The following is a 27,721-nucleotide window of genomic DNA, read 5'->3' on the forward strand; positions in this document are numbered from 1 at the left end:
CCAGAGTAATGGCTCGTGGTCAGTCACCAAAGTAAAGGGGTTATTAGCCAGATAGTATTGGAGTGCCCCGACAGCCCACTTTACCCAGAGTGCTTCTTTTTCTACTGTAGCATAATGCTGTTCGGCCGGCTGTAACCTCCGACTGAGGAACAATACTGGATGTTCATGAACTTGGTATTCTTGGGCCAGGACAGCCCCCAACCCTATAGTGGGGGCATCAGTATAGATGGTAAATGGCCTGTTGAAATCTGGATTGCGCAAGACCGGATCCTGAGCCCAGTTGATCTATAAGTATGTTGGCCCGCGCCATCGGGTACACATCAAATTGTGTAATTTTGTTAACAGCCCGATAATCTATGCAGAATCTGATAGACCCATCTGCCTTGGGTACCAATACTACTAAGCTACGCCACACACTCCACGATGGCTCTATGACTCCTAATTCTAGCATTTTCTGGACTTCCTGTTGAATGGCCTCCCACCGTTTACGGGGCACTGGTCTCCATGGGGCTTGGGCTACTTGCCCCTGAGGGGTATAGATGGCATGTTTGACTCACGTGGTATGACCGGGTATTTTAGAGAACACTCCAGGGAGAGTGCCTAGCAAGGCCTTGCCCTTCCACTCTTAGCCCGGGGTCCAACACCGTCGCTCCCCCAGGTTCCTCTGTTGCTTCCCCGGCCTCAGAGTCAGAATCAAAGGGGAGAGCTATCCCCTCCACTCCCGGGGAAGTCTGAGCCTCCATCATTACAGCTCCAGACACCCCATCCTCTCCTCTTCAGTCCCCACAACTCTGAAGTTTAAATCCCCACCCTTGTTTCCCTGTCCCGCCCCTCGTCCCCAGTTCCACCCACTCCCGAGTCCACAAAAGGCCTTCTGCAGGTGTTGGTGCTCTTTCCCCCACCCCTGCTGCTCTTGCTGTGGCTCAGCTGTTCTTCAGGCAGCTCCGTCCTGCCCTGCCTGCATGCCGCAAGCTTTCCTCCTCCCCCGCGGCTATCCCAGCTGGGTGGCTCTGGCGGGGGCTGGCTGCCACTGCTCTCTTCCTCCCCGCCCCACTGTCCCTGGCTCCTGACTCTTCCAAGTTGGGCTGAGTTGGTGGCCTGGCTGGCGGCGCCTCCCTGGCCTCTTCCTTCCCTGCCGCCAGGGCATGGGCACGTCGCCAGGAAGGCTCCCGTGGGTCTGACGGCGGGGTTCTTTGCGATGGCTCCACTGCCCGTGGTGAAGTTTCTGGACTCCCTACTCCCTTGGGGGCTGCTCCTGGAATGAGTGGGGTCATTTCGGGGAGTCCTGAAGCTGGGGCGGGCCCCGGTTTGGGACATAAACTATACAAGTAAGGCTCTCTAGCTGTGCTATAATGAGCAGACTTGAATGTTGTGCATCAGGCACAGTTTGAATCTCATAAGCTCTGTACTGAGGGAATAATGCTTTGCAGTTGTATGTCTCAGATGACCAGCACAGCAAAAGAGAACATGTGGTATTTTTATTTTTTTATAAATTTTTATTAAGATTTTTTTTACAACAACAACAACAAAAATATCAAACAGAAAACAGTACATATAACAGCAACAAAAAAAGAAAAAAAATCAATAAGTAACAAAAATTACAAAATACATAATACAAACTCGGAGGAGTATCCATATATCTTACTTATTACAATCTCAAATATCAAAGTTCTTATATTCAAAAAAAGAAGATACCCCTTCCCCCTCCACCCACCAATAACAGTGACCCTTCACCCGACTTCCGTAGCAGGTGTCTAATCAGATTTTACTATTAAAAATACAAAGGTATAAAATTACTCTGATTTCTACAACTCGTTAATTATAACCATAAAATCCATTTTTGCCATCTTATCCCAATATGAGGCGGCCTTTGACCAAGTTTGTTTAAACTTTTCCATGTCTTTCCCATGTAGGAAATCTGTTAATTTGGCCATCCTCATATATATCCATAACTTCTCTCTCCAGATATTAATTGAAGGTTTACTCACTTGCTTCCAAACTTTAGCTATCACAATTGTTGCAGCAGCAAAGCTATACTGGCAGACAGTTCTATCTTCATCATTCATATTTTTTGGTGGTATTCCCAATAAGCAAAATAATGGTTTTCTTTTCACACTACAATTAATCAAATTATTCGTTTCCTTCAAAACTTTCTTCCAAATTTTTTTAATTTTTTTACAAAACCACCATACATGCATATATGTACCTCTTTCCTTACCATATATCCAGCACAGTCCCCTGTCTGTGTTTATTTTAGAGATCATCACTGGTGTTATATGCCATCTATAAAACATTTTATATAAATTTTCTCTAATTTCATTGGTTATTGTAAATTTAAATTCTTTTTTCCATAATTTTTCCCATAGTTCCAAATCTATGTTAAAACCTAGCTCCTTCATCCATCTAATCATAATTGGTTTAACCCTTTCTTGTTCCAAATTAATTTCCATTAACAATTTATACATTCTACCTATCAGTCCTTTATCTCCTTTTATTAGTATTTTCTCTAATTCTGATTTATTTCTATGAAATCCAATTTGATTGTCTTTATTAAATATATCTCTTATTTTATAGTATAGAAACCAATCCTTTATATCCAGTTCTTCCCTACTTTTTAGAATCCATGTCCCTTCTTTCCAATTAATATTTCTATATATATCCATTTCTAAATTCAGCTGAATTCCTCTTCTCATAAAAGCTTCCACTGGATTAAGCCATCCAGGAGTTTTATTTTCTAATATCTTTCTATACTTTTTCCACACTTTAAACAATGCAGCTCTAACAAAATGAATATTAAAATCTCTATTTACTTTTTCTTTCTCGTACCATAAGTAAGCATGCCATCCAAAACGTAAATTATAGCCTTCCAATTCTAATAATTCAATATCCTCTAACATTATCCAAGATTTCAACCATACAAAGCATGCTGCTTCATAATACGTTTTTAAATCTGGTAAGCCTAATCCACCTGTTTCTCTTAATTGAATCAAATTGTTGTAGGCTATTCTATGTTTTCCTTTATTCCACAAGAAATTTAAAATATCTTTTTTCCATATCTTAAATATTTTAACCCCCTTAATTATTGGTAAATTTTGAAATAAAAAAGCATTTTGGGTAAAACCATCATTTTAACAACTGAAATTCTACCCCATAAGGTAAAGGTATTCTTTGCCAATGTTTCAAGTCTGTATTAATTTGGTACCATGTTTTTATATAATTATTTTTAAATAAATTAAAATTATTTGAAGCTAACCAAATACCCAAATACTTTATTTTTTGTTCTACAGTAAAACCAGTATTTTTTGATAATTCTTGTTGCTGCAAGAGTGTCATATTTTTAACCAATATTTTCGTTTTGTTTTTATTAATTTTAAAACCTGCAAGTTTTCCATAAACCTCCACCGTTTTTTTCCATTCTGCAATCTGACTAATAGGGTTAGTTAAAAAACAAACTAAATCATCTGCATATGCTTTAAGCTTAAAATGATTTCTCCCAACCTTATATCCTATAATATTTACATTATTTCTAATCTTTTTCAATAAAACTTCTAACGTTATTATAAACAATAGTGGTGATATAGGGCAACCTTGTCTGGTGCCCTTTTGTATTTCAAATTGTGATGTTAAATTCCCATTTATCAACAATCTAGCAGATTGGTGAGTATAAATCTTTCCAATAGCTAATTGGAATTTCTTTCCAAAATCCATATATTCTAATACTTTTTTCATAAACTTCCAGTTTACATTATCAAACGCTTTTTCTGCGTCAAAAATATCATTGCCAAAGGTATAGTGCTAAATTCAGCACATTCTAAAAGATCTATTACTACTCTAACATTTTGGCTAATCAGCCTTCCGGGAAGGAAGCCTGCTTGATCATTATGAATAATCTGACTCAGTATTTTTTTCAATCTATTTGCCAGAATCGCTACAAAAAAATTATAATCATTATTCAATAATGAAATTGGTCTGTAATTTTTAACATCTAATAAGTCTGAGTTTGGTTTAGGAATTAACACTATATTTGCATGTTTCCAGGTATTTGGAATAGATCCATTCTGCAAACAATTATTCATCACTTTTAAAAGATGTGGAGAGATTTGTTCCATAAAAACTTTATAATAAAATGTTGTAAAACCATCTGCTCCTGGTGCTTTATTCAGCTTACTTTTACCTATTACTGCTTTTAATTCCTCCAAAGTTATATTAGCGTCTAATAATTCTTTATGTTCTTGTGAAATTCCTGTCCATTCTAATTGGTTCAGATATGTCTCTATTTCTTTTTCTGAAACCTCTCCTTGTCTATATAAATTTGAGTAATAGTCCACAAAAGTATCTACAATTTTATATTTATCCATTGTAACTTTACCATCTCTCTTTATTCTTATTATAGGTAAGTTCTTTTCTTTATTCTTAAGTTGCCAAGCTAATAGTTTACCTGGTTTATTTGCATGTTCAAAATATTTCTGCCTATTGTACATAATTTTTTTCTATTTCCGCATTTATTAAAAATTCATATTGATATTGCAAATTTTTAATCTTATCTCTATGTTCCTCTTTAAGCAATTTGGTTTGTACTTTTCTCAACAGATTCTCTTCTTGTTTAATCTGTTCTAACAATTTCTTCTTTTTACCTTCTCCCTCTCTATACCATCTCGAATTTTGTTGTATCAATAAACCCCTTAATACTGCTTTACCTGCGTCCCATACAATATCATCCGATATCCCTTTATCCATATTTTCTAAAAAATAGTTTTGTATATCTATTTTCAATTTGTCCACGATTTTCTTATTTTTGAGTAAATATTCATTTACCACCCAAGATTTATTTTTTTTGTACCTATATTAATCCTTAACATTAACGCATTATGATCAGAAAACACCTTAGGTAAAATTTCAGGAGCCTCAGATAAACTTGTAATATCTTTAGATAACCAAAACATATCTATCCTTGAGTGGGAACAATGTCTTGATGAATAAAAAGTATACCCTTTTTTATTACCATTCATTAATCTCCATATATCAAACATTTCCCATTGATCTGTTATATGATTAAAAATACTTGGAAGTTTACCCTCATATTTACTCTTTTTTTTCTTTGTAGATCTATCCAATCTTGGTACCATTACCCCATTAAAATCTCCCATCCAAATCATTTTCCCACCAGCCGGCACAGATCTATTTAAAGCCCCCCCAGCCCTGCCGGCGGGGGGCTGGCAAGACCCTCTGCGCTGTCTGCGCAGGCAGCGCAGAGTGTGTCCAGACACCCCTCAGCCCTGCCGGGAGTCCTGGCAGGGCTGGTGGGGGGCTGGCAAGACCCTTTGCGCTCTCTGGCAAGAGAGCGCAGAGGGTTTCCAGACCCCACCCCAGCCCTGCCAGGACTCCCGGCAGGGCTGGCAGGGGGCCCTTTCAACAGATCTGGGAGGCGCAGACCTGTTTAAAGGGCCCCCTCCCCGCGCCTTCATGGAAGCCCCGTGAAGGTGTGGGGCCCCCCCGAATCTGCCGAATTTATTCACCAAACCCCCAAATTCGGCAAATTCGGCTCCCCCGTTTCTTGCCTTTTTTGAGTTTGGTTCGTCCAAACCGAAAAACAGCTGAATCGGGGACAATTCGGCTGTTTTTCGGTTCGGCCCGAACCGAATCAACAGCCCTACTCTGGAAGTCTTCAGAAGACACTACAAGACCATTTGATTTGTTAGCACTTTTAATGAGAACCAGCGTGGTGTAGTGGTTAAGAACGGTGGTTTGGAGCAGTGGACTCTGATCTGGAGAACTAGGTTTGATTTCCCGCATGAGCAGCAGATGCTAATCCGGTGAACTGGGTTTGTTTTCCCACTACTCCACATGAAGCCTGTTGGGTGACAGGCTAGTCACAGTTCTCTCTGAACTATCTCAGCCCCACCTACCTCACAGGGTGTCTGTTGTGGAGAGGGGAAGTTGATTGTAAGCCGGTTTGATTCTTCCTTCATTGGTAGCGAAAGTCAGCATATAAAAACCATCTCTTCTTCTTCTTAATGGGATGTAAGCTGCAGACATTTGGGGTTTTATCATATTAGGGGTTTTATTGTACTCTCTTTGTTTGAAATTTGTATTTGTAAGTCTCCTTGAGCCACAAAGGAAATTCAGGGTATAAATATTTAAATAAATAAAATGCTTTGATCCAAGAGTTACCTAAAGTATTAAAGTAAGCACTTTACAAAAGGTGCCAGCAGCAGACCAGGTAGGAGTACAGATAGAATTGGGTTTCTCAGAATTAGCACAGGAATCTCTATGGAATCTTTTAATGCTAACACTTTTGATATGAAATTTTAAGCAGTTTCCTCCAGCATACATTGTCTGACTGCTAGCACCTTGTTGATAGAATCTGATATGAGAGTTCCTTTCAATGCATGTCTGTCTGGTAAACATCATCCACATGTTTCTGTCTGAATAAAAATCACAGCCTTTTTCATGCATTTTGGATTTCAAGAGATTCAATACATCTCTTTCAGTCTAATATGCACAAAAGGAGTTGGGCAAAATGGCTTAGGTTTTATTCATACAACCCCCTCAATAAGGCTATAGATACTTCCATAGAAACAGAAATGGCATACTATGTGTGCAAAAGATCATGCACATAAAGCAATGTAATGACTTCAGGGTGATTTCAGATTATGTTTAAATTACATATACACAAAGAATTAACACAAATCTTCTCGATCAAATGAATAAAAGAATAAATCACCCGGGAAGAATTGCTCACTTTCCAAATCTCTTTCCTCTTCAAAATAATTATTTGACCTCATGAAAGCTGATGCCTCCGAAGTCTTATTGAAGAAGCAAGTATTGTACTGGGATCGTTTATGAAGGCTGTTTAGTTATGAGCTTTAGGAGGCATTTTAGAAATGGTTCAGCTTTCCTTCTTGGTGCAAAAAGCTGTTTTTTGTGAGCTTTAATCTTCATTTTTAGCTCCAAATCCATTTACTGAAGATTGTACAGTTTAATTTATGGTCTTTCCAGGTCTGGGCTGCAGTTAATATTAATGAGACTTTACCAGTTCAATAGTAGAAGGAAGAGGCTCTTTAGAAGCACTTAAGCCAGTACATAATCTAGATTTACCAACAAACAACAGAAGATATCACATTTATTTTATATTGGCTAAAGTACTTTTGGTTGGGTTTTCCCTGAGAATGGCTTTTCCCCGGCAATAAAATATTACTAGTTGTGATTTGTTGTCAATTGCCTGGAATTACTAGATAACTGGGGAGTATTTGTCTCTTTATCATGTTGAGCCTTGTCAGAGTAAATAAGCAAATGCTGTGGGTGGTGGAAGAAGCAGCCTAACAAGATGTATTTGGAGTGAAAATTGCCTCCTAATGTCGCTTTGACTTCGTGTGCTTGACCTCTTAAGGTCAAACTGAAATGTAGGCTCTGGCTTATCTATTTAGTGATACAGTTAAGTGATTTTTGTAGATGAAGCTGTGTTTCATCAAGTTAGAGCTTTGGTCTACCAAGGCTGCTATGGTGACTAGTACTGCCAGTGGTTCTCCAGGGTCTCAGGTGAAGGTCTTTCACATCACCTACTACCTGATCCTTTTAACTGGAAATACTGGGGTTTGAACCTGGGACCTTCTCTATGCAAAGTAGATGCTCTGCCACCGATCCATGGTCCCACCTGAACAAATACTCCCCTGTTGCATCTTGACTGTGTTGGGAGAAAGGTGGGCTATATAAATGGTCCAATACACTAACAGGCTAACTACACTTTATGGTACCACCATCTAATGGAACGATAGCCCAAGTGCCTCTTCTTGTTTATATAGTTCCTGCATGTGAGTTTTGCAGAGAGAAAGAGGATATTGAAAGAGAATATTGAGGATATTTCTGCCACTCACTTTCTCCATGAAACTTCCTCCCCTGCTGCAGCTTTCCCCACCAAGGGAGTCAGACCCCTCTAATACCTCATAAACAAGAGAATTTATTCAAAATGATTGGACATTGTACTGCAAAGCATCCGCTGCTGAGGATGCTTTGCATTGGAGAATGGGCTGTTGTTCTAATGCTACACATAGTATCAGTGGAAGGTAAAGTTTCTCACTAAATCTGACCAAGGAATAGATTTTTTGGGGAGTGATTTTGCTTTTCAGCAGTACCTTGTAACTCCCTGGAAGACATGTTATTTCTGTAATTAGAATGAAATTTGCGGGGGGGGGGGAGTTTAAAATGGTTGTTGATGATAAAAAGCATGATAAACGATAATATTCTCCACATATTACCATGAGAGAGAAATATTCTCAATTTAGATGTTCTCTAATATGGCTTCTCGTATTCCCCTTTGCAGACATAAAGCATAAACCTTCTCTGCAATGTCATGTCCCCACCCATCTACCTATGAGGGACTGTCCAGCCCAGCCTCTGATACAACCCCCCATAGCCTGCTTGAGCAAGCAACCCTATGAACAGATTAGGGGGAAGGGGGGAAGCATAACCTCTGCACCTGAGCCCAGTGAGTGTCGCCCAGCCTTCCCACCCAGTTAGGGTTGCCAATTGCCCGGTGGTGGCGGGTAAACTATCGCTCATCCACTGGGCTGCCCGCCGGCCAACTGAGGTCAAGCAGGCACTGCGGGCATGCACGCGTGCACAGATGCAGCACATGTGTCACTTTTGGGAAAACCCGAAAGTGATGCGGATATTCTAGCACCCTCGGTTAAAACTCTGTGGGAACCATAGAGTTTTGGCTGGGATCGCTAGGTGCTTTGTAAGCGGGCGCGGACGCGCATCACATGCTAACGCCACGGCCCTGCGAAGCTCCTGCCGGTGGAGCTGCGGAGCCTGGCAAGCCTACACCCAGTATGCAGCCAAGCCCCCAGAAGACCTGTCCTCCCAACAGACTCCAAGGTCACTAAGTTCCACTCTCCAGAGATGCCAGAGGAGCTGCCAGGAGGTTGCAGAATATTGCAGAAATTCTAGACTTGAAAAATTAGGAAGGGCCTTTCAGAAGCCCTTTTTGCCCTATGAGGGTGAGGCCTGGCTGGAGTTATGTGAGTCTGCCCCAGCACTTAAGAGTCTGGCTCTACAGCAGCCATTGGAGCAAGCCGTAGAGCTATCCAAGGCTAGCTCCTGCCCCCCTTGTTGGCGGTGACACCACCCTTTAGGATCCTGTGTAAACTTGACTGTACCCTGTGGGTATCCAGCCAAGAATGGATAGGTTATTCCTGAAGTTTTAATGTAATTCTTCAAAACTGAATTTTGAAATCTTTGGGAAATTTCATTTATGGAACTTCTGGCATTTGATTTCAAATGCAGGATGTTTGCCTTTAAGTGAAGGCAGCAAGCAGCTTTCTTCTTTGCCTCAAGATATCAGTGGAGTCACCTAATGGAGTAGATGTCAAGCAGAATTGTCTGCAGTCTAAGAATATCCATAATATGCGTTAATGTGACTGCATGTGTAGGAAGCCTGAACGCAAAGGAAGTACACTGCATTCCGCAGAGTAAACAAGCAATATCTCAAGCGTCATAGTGTGAATGAGGTCATTGATGCTGTGATGTCAGTTTACAGTGCCGTTCAGCAGATCTGTTATTCAGAACCCTAATGGCATGATATGCACCATTACAGGCTGGGTAATTAAAATGGGCTTTACTTGCAGTACTAACATGACCACAGTTTGTTTTCTTTGCCCATTCATGAGAAATACCCTTGCCAGTTTCAGCTAAACACGCAATCGTATGCACTCCCTCTGAGGACATTGAATGCATCCTGGGTTTTTTGGATATGTGTGTGTTAGGATAAGAACTCTCCAGAGAATTTTATGTGATAGCCGATCAGCCCTGTCAACCAGCATAACTGTAGTCACCCCTTGCATGGCCAAGAGTGATTTATTGAACAATCTGTTGCATAGAAAATGCTAAATACACTAACATTATTTTGTAACCAAAATCTGTTCAACTGAACCTAACTGTTTTGGGTGGGTTGACCAAATGTCTGAATAATTCAAATATGGTTGGAGCAGGTGCTTTATTATCTGGAGGTAAGCCATAATTCTGAAACTTTGAGCAGCCTGAAGTACGAGTACAAAATGTTTGTCTTAGGCCTGTCGGTAAAATAATGGATGGAGAAAGAGGCTGAGAGAAATTAAAGTTCCCTCAAATAGCTGCCTTACCTGTGGGGTTTGGGGCTGCGTGAAATTACTTAGCTTTTCTTACTTTAGCAGAGCATAGTTCCAGCAGTGCATAATAAGGTAAATGAATTTCAAGCATTTTAAACTGTATGTTAAAAATGGTTTTGATGTTTGTGCACTTTGCATTTCTCTTAAATCTGCTGGGGGTTAAAGAGGATGGTGCATTCTAAGGGGATTAACGCATGGGCAGAATGTTCCTGGTTCGCTCCTCTGTTATCTCACAATATTTTAATCCCACAATATTTAAGTCTGGATAATCAAACGCATGACGCCAGCCTATCCCACATTAAGTCTGAAACAAGTAGCTGCTGGAGGCTCCCCGTGCGTTTGAACCAACCATATAATGTGGGATAGTTCGCAGTGCGGGATAGCAGGGGAGTGACATCGCCCAAGGATTGGCTGAGGGGTTATCTAATCAAAGGCCGATTCTCCCCCTTTTTTTCTTGGAACACCAGCGTTCCGGTATACCGTCTCAACCTGTTAAGCATTGATCTTCTCAGGCATAAAATGGCTTTTTGGAGTGGGGCAGTGAAATGCATACTAGAGTGAGGGAGGTGCGTTGGTGCTACTGAAAAAAAGATGTGGGTATTTTTTTGCTGAGATGTTAGAAAACCGGCAATCTGGTGAAGCTAGCATACCTCAGAAGTTTACAGGCATTGCAAATGAACTCACTAGTAGAAGCTGGTGTGGATGACAGGATGGATTGTGCTAGTCCCATGGGCTGTCATTCCAGTCCCAGAGCTCTGGGTTTAGAGATCGTACTGGAAAATCCATTCCACATTTTCTTTGCAACTCTGTTTGTGCTGTAATGTATTTCAATGGAGCTCATGCAAGGCAATTGGCAATCCAGGCTCCTTCAATAGGCTATGCATCCTCTCCCATTGTTTCTAATCTGCTAGCCTGTCATTCATTTTAGTGCATCCCGACTTCACCTCTTTGCTTCCACCCACACCCGGAAACCAGCTGCGATGATCCCGAGGTGGCCAGCCCAGAGGAGAGGAGAAGGAAAGCCTTGTACATTTTTCAGCGTGCCACTTCAGAGGCTTGCAACAGCACAGCGGATGGGAACGCGTTGATCAGATTGACGGACCACGTTTTGCTTCCACCCAAAGCTGGAAAGTTGTGCCTTTTCCTTCCGAGTGTAAATAAAGCTGTGTTGTGAGGGCGAGGCAACAAAACTGGCTGGGCTTATTCAAAACAGGACAAAATGGGCATTTTAATTAAAAAGACGGGACGGCCAGGAAATGTGACAAAAAACGGGTCAGCCTATACAAAAGGAAGGTAGGACAGGACTGTGCTTCAGCTGCCATTTGCCTTGGGGTGGGGGCTCAGTCCCCCCTCGCAAGTTCGGGGAGGGGCTCGAGGGCTTGAGCCCCCCCCAAGTTTACGCCTATGTGAGGGAGACCAGTAAGGGGCGTGTCCTTGAACGAAAGGAGGTTAGTAGCGGGCTAGTCATGTGATTACACGCACGCCGGCGTTCCAGTAATGTAGCGAAATAAAAAAAAGTAACGGTTTAGCACTGAAAAGATCGCTAGAAAACAGGGATCGCTTAACCCGGGTTTTTTTTGCCTTAATTCGCTACTAAGGTGGGTCCGATGCGCAGCACTTGGACGGTCGTGCGTGTGGACCACGGAGATTCGCTACTATTAAGGCACAAAAGCGAGACAAATTGGCCGTGCGTTAAACCCCAGAGTAGCAAGTTGAAATTTGAATAAATATACTTATCCAAGTAGGCCCTTTTCAAAGATTATTTCTAATTTTTACAGGAAACTGCCTTCTGAAGCTGGGAAGGAAGGACCAGTATTTGCAGCTTTTTCTTGACAAATGCTGATGTTGTAAATTATACAGCTGTTCTTTCTCTATATAGATTTTGTAGTACTAAGAGCGATTTATAGGTCCAGAGTGCAGCTGCTTAAAGTCATTTATTCTCAGTTCTTGTATTAAATCTATCATATACAAATGCATTAACATTCAGTACAGAACTCAAGGGCTTCAGATTTTTTTTCTTCATGGGGTTACAGACTGTAAATATTTGCTGGTTACACAAAACACATATTTTGAAAATATTACGTTCACATATGTTTTTTGCATTTTCCTCTTGCTAAATATTTTATATATTTTTCTTAAATAGCCTCCTGTCAACATTAACAAAATGTTAATCCCAAAAAGGCTATAGCCTAACTACATATTACGTTTTTCCTGGGGATGTCCCCAGGTGGGGGTGGGGAATTCTGTGTTTCTCAGGTACATGCAGGCTTGATTTGGATTGGGACAATGGTTTGTGGAGAGAGGAGGCCTAGACACCCCCCCCCCATTGTGGTGACCTGAAACAGCTCAACGGATGGGTGATATTTGCTTTATTGTGGAAGTGTAACATGTAGCTCATCAGTATACCTGCAGCCCTCAGTGGGGTAAATACTGTCCCTTGGGGCCATTTCAGGTTTGGAAAATAGCATGGGGAGAAATCTAAGCCTCCACTCTCCTTAGGCCATGGTCCTGATCTGAATTAGGCCCATGGACACCTGGGAAGCACGTAACTTCACAACACAGCTTTCCACCTGACCTGAAGAAATCTCCAGGAAAAACGTAGCATGTGTTTAGATCCAGTACTATATGTCACTTAGATATGTGCTCAGGTTTCATAAGCCTAATATCTCAATGTACCTCTGTCAGTCCTTGAAAGTCAGACTTCGGGTTGACTAATTTCATGTATATTTTTCAGAAGATGGCTGGATGTTAGCTTTATACTATGAACAGCTTACCCACGTGTAACTAAGGGCAGGAAGTTATATTAGTCTAGGGTTGCCAACCTCCAGGTGGGGCCTGGAAATCTCCCAGAATTACCACTCATCTCCAGACCACAGAGATATTCCCTGGAGGAAATGGCTGCTTTTGGAAGGTGGAGTCTATGCCACTAGACCCCTCTAGAGTCCCTCCCCTCCTCAACCCCCCTAGCTCAACCCCCAGAATCTCCAGGATTTTCCCAACCCAGAATATGCAACCCTAAATTCCACTGCTGTTGCTGAGGCAAAAACTAGCCAAAACATTTTTGGAATCTTGCCTTCTGTCATAGGGGCCCAGCATTTGAGAACAAACTATATTCCTGTTTCTAAGGATGGACGTCACAATGCCTTTTTCTGAACTTTTTTTTTTAAGTTAACTGTTATATAATTTTCTATATAGGAAGAAGTCAGCTCCCAGCATTGTCTAGTATGACCAAGAGACAGAACTCAGTATAAGCTTCTGCTCACAGGAAGAGGCTTGGTTCTCAATTGCTGGGATTTCAGGGTCATCAAGGATCACATTTAACCGCCATCCCACTGGGTGCTCAAGAGCTCTCTTTTGTTTTCTCTCATAAAGTGAACAATTTCCATTCTCTCCCATGGGGAAATATAAAGCACTGCATCTGGAGAGACTGGAGCAGTGAAGAAAACGCCTTCAGCAAGTCACCGGATCTGGCGCCAGCCATGCTGGGAGGGAATCTGATCAGGGCGCAATATAGCCCCATGCTGATGACCCGTCCGCATGTTCACTCACTGTGCAGGGAGAGAGAGGGCACAAGCTTGCTGGTCCTGCCCCCCCCCCCCCCCGATTGCTGAGTTTCTACATGGGGGTGCAAACACATGGAGGAAGTGCCTACGTTTATTCACTTTCCCCATGAACAGTGATGATGCTTTATGAACATGGGGAGGGGGCATGTTTGCACAATGATTGCTCAGAGGCTGGAGGCGGGGCTACCATGCTTGTGCCCACTCTTCCTCCACACACAGCGAGCCAACGTTTATTTTATTTATTTAAATCATTTATTTAATTCATTATACCCCGTTGTTCTCCCCAATGGGAACAAAAAAACGGCTTACATTGTTCTCCTCTGCACCATTTTATCTTTGCAACAACCTTGTAAGGTAGGCTAGGGTGAGAGCATGTGACTGGCCCAAGGTCACCCAGTGAGCATCCATTTCACAAGTGGGGATTTGAACCCGGGTCTCCAAGATACTAGTCCAATGCTCTTAACCACTACACTACACTGGCTCTCATGTGTCAACATGTGGATGAGTTTCTGCACAGGGCCAGTGTCATGTTCTTAGGATGTCTTTAGATGTAATCATAACATAAACTTGACATAGATGCTAGATAAGACAGCTAATAGTCAAATGGTCAATAACTAATTAATAATTTGACCCATCTTGGAAGTGTTATACAGATATGTGTGGGTAAGGTCTACATTTGCCAGCTCTGGCTTGGAAAATTCATGGAGACTTGAGAGGGGTGCCTGGGGAAGGTGGAGCTTAGGTAGGGCAGGATTCTCAGTAGGGATGTGATGCCACACCATCTGCCATCCAAAGCTGCCATTTCCTCCAGGGGAACTGGTCTCTGTAGTCTAGATATCAATCATAATTCTGGGAGAACTCCAGGTCACATGTGGAGGTTGACAACACTACTTGCATGGATTTTTGTTTGTGTTTCCTTGACCATTTCATGTGCCCCTTGACCTTAAAATCAGCTGGTCTGAACTAAACTGGGTACCAAGTAGGGTTGCCAGGTCCTACCTGGCCTCTGGCAGGAGCTTAATCTCTGTGGGGCAGAGGGGCAGCGATTCACATGTGAGCGGGATGCACTAGGAATTCAGCTGAGGGGTGGCTGGAAGCCCGGTGAGTTGGCGGGCAATTGCCCACCATTACTGGGCAGTTGGGAACCCTAGTACCAAGAGAAGGAGAAATTTTAAACCTAGACATTTGGAGCTGCTTTATTGTAGAGTGAAGTGAGGAACCAACAAAAACACTCAGTGGAAAATATAAAGAAAGGCAATTCTTTAAGAGGCTGTTAATCTGATTTTTTAAAAAAAAAAAAAAAAACTTAAATCGAAAGTCTTTGAGAACAAGCCAGAACTCAAACAACAAATGATATTAAGAAGAATAGCATGATCACTGGGAAAAAAGGGCTGATAGACAATCCGTTCTTCTTTCTGACTTCTGTACAAGTATTACCAATATGTGCGCAGGTGTGTGTATGAGGAGGAGGCAGTGGTGAGTGTGCTGGGAAATGAAAAGTCAGGTCTCTAATATTTCACCAACTGAAGCATGGCATCCTAGTGGCTATCAGGGTGTTGGGATTCTCACAGAGCATAATTAGGAAGAAACTTGCTGGCATTGAAGCTCAAAATCTTCATGTTTTTAAAGGTTAATACGGCTATAAAGGATATACTTTAAAAGTGTTTCAGTTTGGGAATGGATATAAAAACTATGTTGCTGGAATTGCTACCACGTCTCATTGCCCCAATGCTGTTACATTTATATTAAATTGGGGAAAATAAACATCAACTGTCACTGATTTATTTAGATATTTATGCCCTGCTTTTCTCCCCAGTGGGGACCCAAAGTATTCCTCCTCCATTATATCCCTCCCTGCAACAATTCTGTGAGGTAGGCTTAGTTGAAAGTGACTGGCCCAAGGCGACTTAATGAGCATCCATGGCAGAGTGAGATTTGAACCTGGCTCTTCCAAATCCTAGTCCAACACTCTAACTACTACACTGCGCAGGCAGTATATAACTGAGCAGCAATTATATGCCACATTGGCTACAACCCATCCCTAGACACATGCATATTTTAAAATGATTTATTAATTGTCCTGTTTACCAGAAGGAACATTAAGCCCTGTGCTTCCCCCTTCACATGTAGCATTGGGCAACATCCCATCTGATTTTTATGGGACAGTGATCCTTTGTTTAGGATTGCCTTGGCAACCCACCTCAGCATCTAAGATACTGTGAGGTCTTCTTGTGAGATATCAGATATCAAAGTACATTGATGTTAATTTTTTTCTCCTTTCCACTTTTTTAACTCTTACACTGTTTATGCTTGGTAATTAGCACATTCCAGGCTGAAGTGCCCCGCATATTTTTTGAATTTCTTCACGCTGAACCGTCATTCCAGACATTACTGCGAAGCCGGCACGTACCTGCTTCGCATTTCTTAAGAGCCCCTTTAATGCGACCTTTTGTATTTGCTCCGCCTCTGTATCGAAGCATTCACTGAAGAAAGCATGCAGAATCCCAGCCGTGGCTTAGCTATGCAAACAACTATTGCTAATGGCTATGCAAACGAAGGAACGAAGGAGCAGACAAGTGTGTGGGGGGTGGAACTTGTTGGACTTTCTCCTCTTGCATTGGGACTGTGAATAAACATTTTAAAGGTTGGATTTAAAAAATCAGCATTGAGTGAGGAGCAGAGCAGAATCGACCCTGCATAAATGGCCTTAATTTTTTGTTGTTGTTGCAAACTCTGCCTTAGCCCAGTGTGGTACTCTGTTGCAGTTTTGTTGTTGTTGATCTGCATAGGGAGAATATGATTCAAATCTCATATCAGCTATGAACTCACTCCATACCTACTCATTCTTAGCTTTCACTTGAAACCAACTAGATGGACATCAGGGCTTTGTCACCCTCTGAAGAAGCCCATGGATGGTTACGTTACATTTGAGACCACTCCTCTCCTGCAGGTGGCCCCTAATCACATCCCAGGTCTTTCCTTGAATGTGTTCTTGCATTAATTTGTTAAAAAGCGCTTTGCGGGACTCCACTGGATATGTTATCCACAAGCATACATTAGAGATTCTACAACTATAGCATTGTGCAAATACGTTGACCCTGCTCCAGCCAAACGTTTTTCTAGAAATGGTATTCTAGAACTTTTTTCTAGAACTTTTTTCTAGAACTGGCCTCCCGTCCTTGGCTTGACACATTTCCCCCCTGCTACCATGATAGGATAGGCCGAAGGACCTCAGCAACACCAAATTATTTGACTGATCCCAGCCAAGGGACAGAAACTGAAAATAACCCAAACAACCATTAGGGAAAGGGGCACTTGGTGTGTAGAGAAGCACATAATATATGTCAGGGTTTATTTTAAATAAAATATAAAAGTATTTTAAATAAAACATAAAATATGCACGGCAATCCTTATTAAATACTCATTGGATCTGAACTGAACCGTCAGCTATAATTTCTTGTTGGTAAAATGGGAAACTTGATTAGTAAACTGTGGTTGAGTTTGGTATTGATATTCCCCTTAGCAGCAGTTAAGAACATTGGAGAGGGAATTTGCTATTGAGAGGAATGGTGGGGAGAGGAGTTGCATCCGTACTGTACTAACTGATTGCACATAATGGGTTCAAATAATAGAAGATTTTTTTCTCTGTCATAGCTTGTTTATTATCAGTTTCTTAGGGGCATCTGGGCAGCTGCTGGTCTTGCTGGATTTCATGTGGTCCAGCAAAACAGTTTTTGTGCTTTGATGGCCAATCAAATTACTCAGAATGCTTTCTTAACCAGTCTTTCCCCCCTCTTACCTAGAATTCATTTCTTTCCCTTTTCACCCAAGGCATTTTATAAACGAGCAAGGAAGTGCGCTAGAGAGAAAACACAGCGAATCAATCATTGTTGAATGTATCTGTTTCTTTTCTTTTCTTCAGTGGATACAGAACAGATTGAAATAATTTGTTGCTACATTACTTGTCAATTTTCAAGGTTTTTTTTTTTTTTTTAAATAAGGAATACCTCCCCCCCACACACACACATTTGTGCTTTTCCTGACAGGATTTAAAATCAAACTATCAGCGAGATGACATTGCAGCAGCACGTGCTTCTCTGAAGGAAAATTCATCTCTTCTTCATTCAATTTGTTCTGCTTGTTTGGAACATTTGGACGTAACGTCTCTCGTAGCCAGCAAGGACTCGGTTTGCAATGAATTGCAGAATGCTCTGAATGTCCTTTCGAATGCTTCGCAAGGAATTAGTAATCAAAAGGTTCAGCCGGTATCACCATCAGCCATGCTCGGAAGTGCCCTTGATGAACTCGAGGTAGGTGAATATATAGCATTACAGCATACACGGTAACATGACTTGCTTTTAAAAAAAATTATATGACAGTAGCGCTTGTAGGAAGTGTCACACCAGAAGCCCAAATTGTGTTGACCTATGTGGTCAGTTTTCCTGGCCAGATTCTCAAAAATTCCTCCAACCTCCATCATTTGCTGATATGGGAGACTGGAATTTGTGCCAGTATATATTTGTGTGTTTGCAAGCCAGGGTGTTGATGTATGCATGGTATTTCCTGGAAGTTTGACATAACCCTACTGAGGTTATGCACATAAAGTGCATTGCCATAGCTGGAGGCAAAAAAATTGCTGTCATGGCACAGCTGCTGTACTAGCGTAAGATGGTAAATTGTGTTCCAAACCACAATGAGCACCCTAGGATTCTCAAGCAACTCCATGGCAAGGAATGCTGCAGTCTGGATACATCATCCTTGGGGAAATGCAACTTCATCCTGAAACCAGGGACCCACCAACTCCCAGATCAGTTGGCTCTCCTACCATTGGATTACCATTACACAACCAGCAGTTGAGAACATAGGTCTTTGTTCAAATTTAAATTAACATTTTAATAAGAACAAATATTTTTAGAACTGTACTTTTTGGATAGCTAGATATTATAGGAGTTCATTATTGTTCTTTGGTTCAACTACCCAGCATGTGAGTGAACAGATTTGATCATTAATTAGGCTTTTTGAAAATCTCCGAGGGGAAAATGGTGGGCTGTTTCAAAGACATACTAAGGCATGATCCTCTTTGGATGACAGAGGAGTGAGCACATGCAATGTGGGAAGGAGGCCCTCCACACAAAAGTCATAAAAAACAGAGACATGAGTCAAGCAATTCTTGCTCCTTAGAAAAACCCAGGAAAGACTTCACAAACTGGGCTTCTGTGCATATATTTCTCTGAGTTACATAGGTATTGTTAAATTTGTTTTTACGTTTTATAAATATAAGTTCAGATTTTGGGGATTGGGTCTAGTTCCATCGCACATGAGTAGGAAGCGCTTGTGCGTAGGGGAGGGGCTTAACTTCTTTCTGATAGCAACTCCTATTGCTTCATGGGGTGCCACTCCAGAGGACCACTCCTGATAAACAGGGGACTTTTGAAGGGGCACCAGGATGGATCCTGGGAGAAGGAACTTATTCCACCCCCATGCATGCGTACAACATACTCAGCAAGTGGTTTGAATCCTCCAAGCTTTGAACTGAATCGTTAGATGTCTTTTGTTTGTAGGCTTCTCTATCTTTTATGCGCATAGCACACATGGTAACTATGGCTGAGTGAGTTAGATAAAACAAAATGTATTGCGTATTTAACCTTTTAAGAATGCTCAACAAATGAAATGGTTTCATTTTTCATTATTTATTGGGGCGGGGGAATGGCACTGGATAAAGACCTCAAATAACCTTTGCTCCGTCTCTCTTCAAGCGCTATGAAATAAATGGATGCAGTAAACAGTCTGTTGGGAGCCAGCCTCATTAAATGTTTATAGTGTGGAAATGTATGAAAAAGCTTACTCAACGAGCGCTGCCTGGAAGCCTTTCTGCATATCGTTCATTCATAGTAAGGTGGAATTTTTAGATGGGGAAAATCTGAGATGAACTTGAAGCTGTAGACTTGACAGGAATTTAAGAATGCTATGGAGCTGGGTGATGATTAAAAGAGATGTAATGCGGCAGATGCAATTACTGCACTTTATAAATCCCATTAAGGTAGGTGGCCAGTTGTTCTGCAACAGTTCATCCATTCAAGGAAAGGTGAGCCTTCAGAAGTGTTTTCAGGTGTTTGCAACATATGTGATTTGATAGGGGCAAGAGTCCAGTAGCACCTTAAAGACTAAAAAAAATATTTTCTGGTAGGGTATGAGCTTTCAGGTATCTGAAGAAGTGAGCTGTGGCTCACGAAAGCTCATACCCTACCAGAAAATATTTTTGTTAGTCTTTAAGGTGCTACTGGACTCTTGCCCTTTTCTACTACTGCAGACAGACTAACACGGCTACCCACTGTGAATTATATGTGATTTGAGTTAGTCGTCTCATGGAGAGCCCAACTGCACCAGGGGGCTTCTGGTTTATAATGTGGGATGCTTCCCCTCCTCGTTTTTAAATCCAAATGTACTCTTACAGTGCATTCCTGAAGGGGGGGATGTACTTAGGAGCCAGCATGACCCCTACGCCGGCATTCATGCCACCTGCACTGTGCAAACTGGCATAGACACCAACATTTGGGCACATTTGCCAGCCCCCCTGGACCACGGCATCAGCGTGGCCCTCGAACACTGGCATGGCCTCCCACCAGCATTCTTCTGGCGCAAGTCCCCGTGCCGGCATCCTGGGAGGTGTTCCCGGGGCGTTCCGGGGGGTTGAGCTGCCTTTAGGCAGCTTCGAACCCCCTTTTACCCCAGGAACACCTCCTGGGATGGCAGTGGTCCTTTGCCACCTTTTTAGGTGGAGCAGGTCCACTTTTAGGTGGTGCAGGCCTGTTTTCCCCTATGGGATAAAAGCCTTTCCCCCCTGTTTTTATTTTGGAAAAAAGGGTTTCCCCACCCCCACCCCGTGGCATCCAGGAAGCCTCTAAGAAGGCTTCTCAGCTGTGCTGACCTGGATGCCGTGGTTCACCCCCCCACACTCTTGCACTGCAAGAAGTTAGAGCTGCTTTCCATAACAAGCCATTTGTGAAATGCACTGCATAGATCTAATGCTCAAACTTGCTCTAGATTCAGCAAAGATAATTGCATGTTATCACCTTCCTTTGTTATTTTTACACACATTTGTATAATTTAAGCCAGGGCTCAGAACCTGCTTCTGTTGCAGAGTCTTAACCCAGAGACACTTGAAGGAAAGCAAAAAAATTCTAAGTTTGTGTGGATGTCTGCTGATAAGTCACAGGCAACCCCAAGTCTGCATTTCTACCAAGAAGCCTGGAAGGGCTTCCTAGTCAGAGGATTGACGTGGAGGCCTTGCGGTTCTTTCTGCCATGGATTTCTTTGTGTCTCAAGGCAGTGGAATGTTTTGTGGGAGACCCTACATGTCTTCTAACAATAGCACACACAAAAAAAGACATTAGAGGCTGCATACTCCTGGAGTGAGAAGAGCACCTAGACTATTCAAACTAGCTTCTGAACTCACCTTAAAGTGCAAATGTAGTTAACATTTGAAATGGTGGAGATGCACATCTGTATCCAAATGAAAAACTAGCTGTGACGATGAGGGACACAGTCACTGATCAACTGCTGTTTGTAAACATATTAATTGCAGCTTCAAAGGGCCCAACTTTGACCAAATGCCTGGCATGTTGGTGGGGAAAGAAGGGATGTGACAGGCCCCTTCATGAAACAGAGGGGGACCCACACTGCCTCTCTGATGAATTTGGGGAGCCTGGTTGGTTTTGAGACGTAAACCTTTCCCTCAGTTACAAGATGATCTTAGGGTAGCAGGTGTAAAGGCTTTGGGTTGCTGCTGTGAGGTAAGTTGTTTTTTAAATAGAGGGTTTTAGTATAATTTAAAGAAAATTATATGTAATAGGTAATTCACAGTGGGTAGCCGTGTTAGTCTGTCTGCAGTAGTAGAAAAGGGCAAGAGTCCAGTAGCACCTTAAAGACTAACAAAAATATTTTCTGGTAGGGGATGAGCTTTCGTGAGCTGTGGCTCACAAAAGCTCATACCCTACCAGAAAATATTTTTGTTAGTCTTTAAGGTGCTACTGGACTCTTGCCCTTTTCTATAGGTAATATGGTTTAAATACTGAATTTGGTGTTAACGGCCATGAGCCTGACCTCAGCCAGGAAAGGGTGGGATACATACAAACAAACAAATCAATAAATCAATAAAGTTTTGTATTGAGCAAGAAGAGTACAGAGATCACTGAAGCAGGAGTCTTAATAAAACAACAAAGAAGATTTATTGATGTACAGGTTATATGGTGAATTCTCCTTGAAGTATGTAGTTACCAGGTCTGCTCAATGCTAGGCCTTATAACTCTATCCTCTCCCAGAAATAGAGTTAAGCCACTCTACAACACTAGCAGGCGGAGGTACACACCAAATTGTCTGCTTCCTTGCTGAGACAATTCCCCTCTCCTCTCTGCACTCCTCCTCCAGGTACCCCCTGGCAACTGGCAGGGGGTGGGACGGGATGTACTGGCAGTAAACTGAGGCCCAGCCCTCTGTCCTTGATGACACAGTGACATCACTTCCAGCGTGCACTGGTAGCGACAACATCACATTGCTGGTGCTGTGGGGATGCACTGGTATTTGGGCAAAAACTCTGTAGTAGAAGCTGTTTTTACCATAGAGTTTTGCCCAAATACCAGAGCATACACATGGGTGTCGGTGACGCGATGACATCACTTTCAGAGTGCTCTGAAAGTGAAGTCGCCATTTCGCCAGTGACAGAAGCCTAGGCCTCAGTTTGCTGCGTGTCAGTCCCCCCCTCCCCGGGCCGGCTGAATAGCACCAGGGGGAGGGCCCCCAAAGAGGGGGATCCCCTGCCCCTATTTGGAGTCTGGGAACCCTACTCTGGAAGGAGATTGGATGCTGAGCAGCACTCCTACAGGTTCAGGTGTCAAAATAGCTGAATGGCTGTTTTTCCTCTCAGGGACAGGACAGCCTCCTGCCTGTCACAAGAGGTTAACCATAAGATCATAAGAAGACCCTCCTGGATCAGACCAGTGGTCCATCTAGTCCTGCATCCTGTCTCACATAGTGGCTAAACAGTTCCTCTGGAGGTCCAACAATATGGCATAGAGGCCAAGGCCTTCCCCAATGTTTTTTCTCATCATTTTTGTGCTCACATACCAATTGGTCATAAGTAAATATAGAAGAAAACAAAATACATAGTTATGAGTAATATAATTATACTATGAAAATGTCATAGACAGGAATTTTGCCACTGCAAGAGTCATGTGCCCCATTGTTGCCCGCTCACTCAATTTGTGGAGATCCTCCTGGAGTTCTTCAGTCATCCTTGGTTTTCACCATCCTGAATAATTTTGTGTCATCTGAAAATTTGGCCACTACGCTACTCACCTCTAGTTCCAGATCATTTAAGAACAAATTTAATAGTGCTGGCCACAATACCAATCCTTGTGAGACTCCACTTCTTACTTCCCTCCATTGTGAGAACTGTCCATTATTTCTACTCTTTACTTCCTGTCATTTAACCAATTTTAATTTGAATCCATAAAACTCATCCTCTTATTCTATTTTGACCTTTTTCCTCCTGCACCACACAACACCAAAGAGGAAAATATGTTTTCCTGTGTGGCAAATAGTAGCCTTGATCTACATGTTTATGGTTTTTGAGTGCAAAAATGCTACAAATGAGAGCCAGCGTGGTGGAATGGTTAAGGTGTCAGATTAGGATCTGGGAAACCCAAGTTCGAATTCTACTCTGCCATGGCAACTTGCATGACCTTGGGCCAGTCACACACTCTCAGACTTGACCCTGGCAAGTTTTTGGATGGGAGACCTCCAAGGAATACCAGGGGTATGACGCAGAAGCAGGCAATGGAAAACCACCTCTGATCATCTCTTGCCTGGAAAGCCCTATGGGGTTGCCATAAGTCAGATGTGACTTGACTTGACAGCGAAAAATAAATAAATAATGGCTTTGATCTGTGCGTTTATGGTTTTTATTGCAAAAATGCTACAAAAGGAAAGGGTTAGACATCATTGCCACCAAACTGCAGGAGATTTGGTCACGGATCTTCCCTCATCCTGTCTAGCTCAGCCCTAAGCATTCAGTTTAATCATTCAGTCTTCTTACAGTTCTGGTACTTCCACCGGAGCAAGAAGCACGAAGCACTCAGGTTCATCCCATTAGAAAATCTGTTTGATCAGATCTGCCTATTGCAAACACTCATTCGTTTATATTGATTTTTTACGGCGTCCTTTGAACTAATCAATGCAGATTTGCCCAGTATACATCAGATTCCTATTGGTAAACAGCAACTGGATAATAACAGAGCTTTTTATCTTCAGCCTTTGTCCAGTTTTAATTTTTCATGAAGGATGCTTTAAAACTTGACAAAAGTTGCTGTAAGAATTAAAATGGCAACTCTTATCAAGAGTCAAATGTTTTGTTGAACTGCTTGATCCACAAGTGAATGAATATGGAAGGAATGCATACATCAGGGAATTGCGTATAATGATTAAAAAGTGAATCAGAAAGTTTGAAGGTCAAAGATAATTCTGGGCGTCCCCACTCCTCTTCATTGGCTAAATAGATTGCTTGGCCATTTCAAGAGCTGCTAGCTTTTATGCTGGAACATTTGCATTGTAAAAGTAGGACAAAGGCTGCTTCCACTTCTGTATTTTTTCTCTGCAAGGGCATTGGGAAGCCCCTGCAATCGAGGGGAGCAGATAGACAGGGGCTGCCAGCTCTTGCTGGGAAATTCCTGGAGATTTGTGGCCAGTGTCTGGAGAGGGTGGAGTTTGGGGGGGAGGGACTTTAGTGGAGTATAATGCCATAGAGTCCACCTCTGAAGCTGCCATTTTCTCCAGGAAAACTGATCTCTGTAGGGCTGTTGATTCGCTAAAAACCGAACCAAAAAAATACTGAATAAATGCCATTTCGGTAAATTTCTGGTTTGGGTTTACCAAATTAGCAAAATTCGGGAGGTTGGCAAAGCCGAAAATTCGGCTTTATCAGGAACGTCTTTCCACAGCTCCTGCAGGGACATTTTTGCAGGTAGAGGTCCCAAATGTTCAGGGTAGCTAGAAGGGGCTCTTCTTGCAAGAACCCCCAGATTTGGTGAAGATTGGGTCAGGGGGTTCGGAGTTATGGGGTCTGGAAGGAGTTGCCCCATCTGCCTCCATTTAAACCAATACAAACTGTTTTGAATGCATTCCTATGGAGAAAGTGGGGCAACCCCTTCCAGACCCCATAACTTTGGACCCCCTGACCCAATCTTCTCCAAACATGGGGGTTCTTGCAAGGAGAGTTCCTTCAAGCTCCCCTGAAAAATTGGGACCTCTACCTGCAAAGATGCCCCCCCAGGAGCTTTGCAAACAAAAATTCCCATTGCTCCTGGGGGCATTTTTGCAGGTAGGGGTTCCAAATTTTCAGGGTAGCAGGAAGGGACTCTCCTTGCAAGAACCCCCTAGTTTGGTAAAGATTGGGTCAGGAGGTCTGGAGTTATAAGGTCTGGAAGGGGTTGCCCCATCCTCCTCCATTGAAATGCATTGGCAAAGTGGCTGTGTTCAGAATCTTTAGTGTCATCTTAGCAATGTATTTTTGCAAAGTTGGCCCCAGCCTCCATAGAGATACAATGTATCTACAATTGTGCTATCCCTTTAGGATTCTCTCTGTGTGTTTGCCTTGTTTTCGTTTTATTTTGTGTGTATTAGTACGCCCTTGATTTCCCCCAAATAAATTCTGTTTGTTTTACCTTTTAACTGGCTTCTCATAGTGTTTGTTCCTTTTTGATTTGCTCACCCTTGCTATACATAGGTCAAAGACCCCGCTCCTAAGCCTCTCGTTAGTGCTCTAAATTAGTCTCCAATTGACTAATTCCCCCATTTAATATTGGAGACCCCCAGCATTCCCTGTAACAGTACTAGCTGGAGATCTCCTGTTATCAGTTATTACAACGGATCTACAGTCAATAGAGCTCAGTTCACCTGGAGAAAATGGGCGGATTGGCAATTGGACTCTATGACATTGAAGTCTCTCCCCTCCCCAAACCCTGCCCTCCTCAGGCTCCACCCCAAAAACTTCACGCTGGTGGCGAAGAGGAACCTGGCAACCCTAGTTTTATAGGTTATTAGAACATTAACAGTGCAAATTAATCATTTATCTGACAAGGTTGCAGTTACCATACAGATACATGTGGTGAGGTTACCAATGCTGGCATTTGGGGTGTGTGTGCCTGGAGAGGGCAGTTTAGGGAGCAGATGAAATTCAGCAAGATGTGATGCCATGAAGTCTGCTCTCTGAAGTTGACATTTCCTCCTGGTGACCTGATCTCTGTAGACTGGAGATACAATGTAATTCTGGGAGAACGCTAGGTCCTCTCTGGTTGGTAACCCTAGAGGTGACTAGGGTTGCCAGGTCCATCTTTGCCACTGGTGGGAGGTTTTTGGGGTGGAGCCTGAGGAGGGTGGGGTTTGGGGAGGGGAGCAACTTCAATGCCATAGAGTCCAATTGCCGAAGTGCCCATTTTCTCCAGGGGAACCAATCTCTGTTGCCTGGTGATCAGTTGTAACAGCAGGAGATCTCCAGCACCTGGTGGTTGGCAACCCTAGAGGTGACACTTCACCACAAACTAGGGATGCTAGCCCCCAGGTAGGACCTGGGGATCCCCTGGAATTACTGACTACAGAGATCAGTTCCCTGGGTGAAAAAGAATGCTTTGGAGGGTGGCCTGTATGACGTTGTACTCCACTGAGGTCCCTGTCCTCCCCAGACTCTACCCCTAAATCTCCTGTGGCAAGGGAGGACCAGGCAACTTTATAACAAACACACACTATTTATTTGTATGATGATGAAAATGTCCTGCTAATGTCTCATAACGTCAGCCATGATCTCATAAGTTGTAGAATAGGTAGAGTTGACAGGTTCCATTTTTGAAAGTACCTGTTAAGTTTTGATTTTGTTTGTTCAGGCTCTATGGTTCAAATGTATATGTTTTCATTACAGAATACAGAACCTCCAAATACTTTTTTTCCAAATTAAAAATTAATTGTGCTGCATTTCTTTGATATTCTTCTGCAAATGAAAGCACAGTAAAGATATTTCTTGCTTAATTAATATTGCTAATTTTCATGAATTTCTATTGTAGTTGGAAAATACTCCCAATTGAGCTCTCTTTCCTGTGTGCAATTTTCCTTTGCAATCAGGCACCATGTCCCTGCTGTGAGCAGAGAGTACATAAAAAAAGAAGAAAGTATAAAGGAAGTAGAACATGATGAATTTCTAATGCCTATTGCTATTTTAATGAATTAGTAAGGTGATTTGCTTAATTTATACATTATGAAATTGGCATTGCCTTTTGATAAATAAAGCAATATTATTTAATTTGTAAATGAAACAGTTTCACAGATTTGGTGTAACTTTACATGGAATGGATACCTTTTGATGTGTTCCTTCCGAATTTCTTAGAAAAATGTCTTGCTGTGCCAAGGGCATAATATATATACTGTTGAGGTAAGGAATGAGCAATAAACTGTTGACCTTTTTTTAGCTGTATGCTGTATGTTACTACTATAACTGAAAGTATGCCCTCTCTCAGTAGAAATTAGCACATACAATGGGTGCCAGTCCTTTGCAACCCTTGTGTGGAAGCACTGGGAGGCACGGACTCTGCAAACAGGCACTGCTGATACCATGACATCATTTCCAGCTGTGTACCTGGCTGGAAGTGATGTCATGGCATTGAACATGCCTCTAGGAATTTCTGAAATCTGATTTGGGAAATCCCTAGAGTGTTGTGTGATGCCATGACTTCACTTCCGGATATGCAACTAAAAGTGACATCAAGGCGACAGCAATGTCTGTTTGCAAAGTCTCTGCCCCTGAAACTGGAAGTGATGGCATGGTGTTGCACAATGCTAGTTTCTTCCTGATTTTTCTGAGGATTCAGGATCACCAGGATCCACAGAACAGGCAGAGACCCCTGTCTTCTCTGGTTGTTTATGCATGGGTACTTTCACTCACATCTGTCTCGGTTGTTTTTTGGAGTTATA

The 27,721-nt window shown here is 42.4% G+C and overlaps 1 protein-coding gene across 1 annotated transcript in view; it reads left to right on the forward strand.

Annotated features, from left to right (window-relative positions):
• CTNNA3 (catenin alpha 3) overlaps positions 1-27,721 on the forward strand; it is a 955,294-nt gene that overhangs the window by 175,284 nt on the left and 752,289 nt on the right. The window contains exon 5 of the mRNA XM_056849344.1: positions 17,755-18,018. Coding sequence (XP_056705322.1) covers positions 17,755-18,018 — 264 coding nt within the window. The remainder of the gene's footprint in view (positions 1-17,754; positions 18,019-27,721) is intronic.

This window comes from Euleptes europaea, chromosome 5, assembly GCF_029931775.1.
Source record: "Euleptes europaea isolate rEulEur1 chromosome 5, rEulEur1.hap1, whole genome shotgun sequence".
NCBI classification, from domain to species: domain Eukaryota; kingdom Metazoa; phylum Chordata; class Lepidosauria; order Squamata; family Sphaerodactylidae; genus Euleptes; species Euleptes europaea.